General features: G+C 37.7%; 1 protein-coding gene across 1 annotated transcript in view; it reads left to right on the forward strand.

Moving 5' to 3' along the window:
- TINAG (tubulointerstitial nephritis antigen) overlaps positions 1 to 4,534 on the forward strand; it is a 98,361-nt gene extending 93,827 nt beyond the window's left edge. The window contains exon 11 of the mRNA XM_020910179.2: positions 3,516 to 4,534. Coding sequence (XP_020765838.2) covers positions 3,516 to 3,650 — 135 coding nt within the window. The 3' untranslated portion in view covers positions 3,651 to 4,534. The remainder of the gene's footprint in view (positions 1 to 3,515) is intronic.
- The last annotated feature ends 1,466 nt before the right edge of the window (positions 4,535 to 6,000 follow it).

Genomic DNA, 6,000 nt, shown 5'->3' on the forward strand with positions numbered 1-6,000 from the left:
TTACATTTAGGTCTTTAATCCATTTTGTGTTTCTTTTTGTATATGGAGTTAGAAACTGTTCTAGTTTCATTCTTCAACACATAGTTGACCAGTTTTCCCAGTTTTCTCCATTCTATATTTTTGCCTCCTTTGTCAAAGATAAGCTATCTGTAGGTGTGTGAATTTATCTCTGGACTTTCCATTTTGTTCCATTGATTTATATTGCTGTCTTTGTGCCAGTACCAATCTGTCTTGACCACTGTAATTTTGTGGTATAGTCTGAGAGAATAACATTGAAATGTACATTAGCATATGTAAGATAGATGACCAGTGCAAGTTTAATGAATGAAGCAGGCACCCAAAGCTGGTGCTCTGGAACAACCTAGAGGGATGGAGTGGGGAAGGAGGTGGGGGGGAATTCAAGATGGAAGACACATGTGCACCTGTGGCTGATTCATGCTGATGTGCGGCAAAAACCAGCACAATATTGTAAAGTAATTATCCTCTAATTAAAATAAATAAATTAATTTAATAGAAACAAACATAGTAGTGGAAGTCCTTTCTAGAACCATCTGGCAAAAAAAGAAATAAAAGTCATCAGAGCTGGAAAGAAAGAAGTAAAATTTTTGTAGATTTGTAGATTACATGATTTTATACACAGGCATACTGTGTTTCTTTGCACTTCACTTTATGTGAACTTTTTTCTTTTTTTAACAAATTGAAGATTTCTGGCAGTGGGCTGTGTTGAGCAGCCTATAGGCACCATTTTTCCAGCAGTGTTTACTCACTCTGTGTCTCTATGTCACATGTTGGTAATTCTTGCCACATTTTAAACCCTCTAACAGCAAAAATATTTCAACTTGCAAAATAATCAGATGATGGTTAGCATTTTTTAGCAATAAAGTATTCTTGAAGTAGGCACATTATTTTTTGACATAATGCTACTGTACACTTAATAGACTACAATATAGTGTAAACATAACTTTATATGCACCGGGAAACCAAAAATACCATGTGACTCACTTTATTGCAATATTCATTTTATAGCAGTGAACTGGAACTGAATCTGCAAAATCTCCAAGGTATACATGTTTGGAAAATCCTAAAGACTTCATCCCAAAGTCATCAGATCAAATCCATTAATTCAGTAAAATTATAGGACAGCAAAACTAACATACAAAAATCAATAGCCTTTTTATAGACTAGCAACAGATTATCAGAAAAAATAAAGAAAATAAGCAATCCCATGTACACGAGCATCAAAAAAAAAAAATAAAGGAGGTGAAAAACCTTTACTCTGAAAACTATAAGACATTGATGAAAGATGTTTGTTTTACTTTTTAGTCACAAATAAGTGGAAGGGTATCCTGTGTTCTTGAATGTGAAGAATTATTATTATTAAAAATTTAATACTGCCAAAAAATATAGATTCAATGTAATCCCTATCAAGATTCCAATGGCACTTTTATAGATATAGAAAAACCATCTTAAAATTTATATGGAAACAAAAAAGAGTAGCCAAAACAATGCTTTGAAATAGCAAAAGAAAAGAAATATCATCTTACCTGATTTCAAGCTATACTATAAATTTATAGCAATCAAAACAATATGATTCTGGCGTAAAAGCAGACAGATTAATGGAACAGAATTGAGATCTTGGAAATAAAGGTGAAAAGGAAGTTTCTTTTGCTCAGAAAGCCAGTAACTTGGGGAGGAGGTGGGTTCGTGCCCCCCAAAAAACAAGTCTGAAGATTCTGCTCCATCACAAAAGTTTTAAAGGGAAAAGGGAAATGATCTCAGTTAATCACTGGGGTGGGGTCAGAGTCATCAGTGTCCCTCATTGCCTTCAGCCTTGTCAACTTCTTGTGGTCTTTCTTTAGTTGCTATCTTGTTCACACAGTTTGTTCCTGAGATTACTGAAGGGGAAGCTGGGGAAGAGGTCTGGTCGCCTGCTGGTTACTTAATCTTCATTTCTACTTCTTTGATCTATGGGAAGAACCAACAGGTTAGACACGGTAGTGTGCGATCAAAAGATTTGAAAAGCACAGATCACCAGCCCAGGTTGGATGCATGAGACAAGTGCTCAGGCCTGGTGCACTGGGAAGACCCAGAGGGATGGGGTGGAGAGGGAGGTGGGAGGGGGGACCAGGATGGGGAATACATGTAAATCCATGGCTGATTCATGTCAATGTATGACAAAAACCACTGCAATGTTGTAAAGTAACTAGCCTCCAACTAATAAAAATAAATGAAAAAAAAAAAAAAAAAAAGAAAAGCATGCTTAGGTTGAAATGAGCTGAGCATGAGCAGGCCCTGATTTAAGTTTAGTTCAAATACAGCGTCGCTAACATGGCAAGAAAAGGGGTTCCCCTGCTGAGGACTGTTCTCTGCAAAGGGCTGCTTACACCCCTGCATTTTTTTCCAGCCTTTTTAAACTTAACCCATCTCAGTTCATAGAGAATAATGTAATCACAATATAAATTTGTCCACCTGCTTTCCTTCTGGAAGTAACAATGACTTGCATCGTTTTCACCATTATTTTCTCTGCGTGGATTTCCTTTCCTCTCCTTCTAGCCTCATAAGCTGCTGCTGTTGCTAAGTCGCTTCAGTCGTGTCCGACTCTCTGAGACCCCATAGACGGCAGCCCACCAGGCTCCCCTGGCCCTGGGATTCTCCAGGCAAGAACACTGGAGTGGGTTGCCATTTCCTCCTCTGATTCATGAAAGTGAAAAGTGAAAGTGAAGTCGCTCAGTCGTTTCCGACTGTTAGCAACCCCATGGACTGCAGCCCACCAGGCTCCTCCGTCCATGGGATTTTCCAGGCAAGAGTACTGGAGTGGGATGCCGTTGCCTTCTCCAAGCCTCATAAGCTACCAACCTGCTTTTGTTTTATGATCAATGACAACTTTGTTGCTTTATTTCAGTGCTTCATGCTTTTATATTTATGTTTTTACTGTTTCCTTTTACCTGAATCTCTCTTTCTCCTTTTTCTTCTGGTCAATTGACTTCCAGACTTTAATAAGCATTTAGGGTGGTACTTCCTCCATGACAACCTCCCTGAACCATCCAGGTAAATGAGATGCTTCTCTATGCACATATTCCTACCTTACTACTTGCCTTATGTTGATCATCTTCCGTTAGACTGTAAGCTCCCTGAACGCAGGGTATTTTTTCATCACCGACCAGTCACATAGCAGACCCTCTGTGAGTGCAGTTTTGTGCCATCTTCGAATGTGGCATTTCAAACCCTCATGCATATGTTACTGTTGTACTCTCTGGGGGATTCACCAAATCTGCTTATTGAACATGAGGGTACATGCCTATTAATGTAATTAATGACTAACATAATTGTTTTGTTCTTATTTAGAAAATATGCAGGTTCTTAATAATCACAGTCTATAATAAGTAATAGTGTCATATAAAGTGACACAGGAATCCCTTGTAACATTACAGACTGGATTAAAAATATCCAAGTATGGTACTCAGTATTTCTCTCTCTCTCTCTCTTTTTTTTTTTTTTTTTTGATTTTTCTACAGATTGCTGCCAATTCCTGGGGAAAGTCCTGGGGAGAGAATGGCTATTTTAGGATTCTTCGAGGAGTAAATGAGTCTGACATTGAAAAGTTGATTATCGCAGCTTGGGGCCAGCTGACAAGTGCAGATGAACCATAGCATATCATTAAATTTCCATCAGGCCAAGCATTCAAGTCACCCTTTAAATTGAAATTAAGCCATGTGAGGTTCTCTGTGACAGTGCATTCTTGGCCTTTTCACCTTGTTATCACAACCTGCATGTTTTCTTGTTTCACCCCAGGCCCTAAGCTTTCCTTTATGTCACTGAGAGTGTAAAAACACTAACAGAGGACGGCAGAGGGACTGAATGCCTTTTAAGTTCCCTAGTAGCCTTCATGTCCCTCGCATGACAATATTCTTTTTGACTTTGATCATTTGCAAACAGTGTGATGGCATTTGTTTTAAAAGTTCATAGCATCTGTTTGTGGAAATGACCCAGTTTCTCTCTCTTTGAGCAATGAGGATGTCGGACAACAAAAAGCACTGAAAACACCAGTTTGCCATCATTTACAATTATTTTCAGCCCAATGACCCTTTCTTAATTCCGACATTGCTTATGATTTGCTAAAAAGCAGTGGAAATACATTGTTTCTCTCAGTAAGCTCACATTTTGGTTCTTTTCATTCATCTAAACTGAGCTTGCAATCTAACTCAAAGGGAGAGTCACTACTATAGGAAATAACTACTCTTTACCCTACTATGTAATTGCTTATGATGTGGGGAAGATAATAAGTAACAAAGAAACTTAGATGCTGACAATGGAAGTACTGTCTTAATGTGTACGTAGGACACACACTCCTATTTTTGAAAACCAGTGGACTTGGTGTAAAGTTTATTAAAATGAGCTGCAAAACTGTATTTGGTGAGATCACATATTTACCCCCTAAAACAGCAACCTGATGTCATGACTCAGAATGAATAAATATACTTTTATCACAACCATTTCACAATTCGCTGCTGGGGATGCTAAAAAAATAAGCTCAGTTGTCACAAATTTGCATCTAATTTCAGTTCTCAATAGTCAGAGAAACAAAAATAGCCTCATCTTCCTTGTTGGGAAGGGATGCAATCTTCTAATAATTCACTGACATCTTGAATGACAAACTAATAAATGAAGAAGCAAAGCTGACCTGTCAGTGAACCTGGCGGATTATAATGACAACGGTGGGATACCCATGACCTTCACTTCTGGGCCTTCTATATTCTGGATTTCCAGTGTAGAGCTCTTTTATGTGGTCGCATCCAACAATTCCCTGGTTAGATGAGCCAGAGGTGCTGAAAATGTGAGAAAATGGAATGCAAAATTGTGAAGTGCTGCTGCAATAGTTGTTTTCTCCATTAATCTCTGCTGTGTCATCAGAAGAGGCATCTATTCACTTAGTTCTCCCCTAGAAACAATACAGGAGTCTCATTCACCTTGTTGTGGTTGGTTGATGTGCATATATATATGTGTATGTACATATGTATATGTACATACACATATATATGTTTGTATGTACATATATATATAATGTAATATATAATATTACTCAGCTAAGAAAAAAGAAATAATGCCACTTGCATAACAGATGTATTTAGAGATTATCATCCTAAGTGAAATAAATCAAATGGAGAAAGACAAATGCCATATGATATCACTTCTATGTAAAATCCAGAGAAATTATTTAAATGAACTTATTTACAAAACAGAAACAGACATAGAGATATAGAAGACAAATTTATGGTTACCAAAGTACAAAGTTGAGGAAGGGATAAATTAAGAGGTTGGGATTAACAGATATATACTACTGTATATAAAACAGATAAATAACAAAGACCTAATGTATAACACACAGAAGTATTTTCAATATCTTGTAATAAACTATAATAATCAATTTTTTCTCATTCTTTTAATGTTAGAGAGCATATTTGGTTATATTTATTATCTGAAGTCCCCGAGTTGGCCTTCAGAAAATAATGATTGGCATCTTCCTATGCCCACTAAGAAGTAAGTAGCTGTTTGTGGAATGGATTTGACTGCTGACTAGACCGTGTCCTCCTATGCTGTGATTTTTCTTGGCCTGTAGGCATGCCCTACTCACCTTGGCCTGGACTGAGCAATGGGAAGAACCACACATTCAGTCCATGTGTCTTCAGGATTCCAGTCTCTGCTCACACATTTGAGGTCTTATTATTTTGTGTTTAGAGCATAGGAGGGAAGGATTGTCCTTATGATCACATAACAGCCAGGACAATATGTCTTAGATGAGGTGACACGTACTCAGACCTGGTTTTCTTCCTGTTCAGTTCAGAGTATGTGCCACTTCTGTGCTCTTCATGGGTCTCAGCTAAAATCCATTATTTCATCTAGTTTTTCCTGGAAAAAAGAGGAAATATTCCCAAGATAGCAGATTGAATTACAGCCTGGCTGCTCCACACTGTTGAATCATGCTTCTTTCTTCAAGTGTCG

This window comes from Odocoileus virginianus, chromosome 27 (assembly GCF_023699985.2).
Source record: "Odocoileus virginianus isolate 20LAN1187 ecotype Illinois chromosome 27, Ovbor_1.2, whole genome shotgun sequence".
NCBI lineage: Eukaryota > Metazoa > Chordata > Mammalia > Artiodactyla > Cervidae > Odocoileus > Odocoileus virginianus.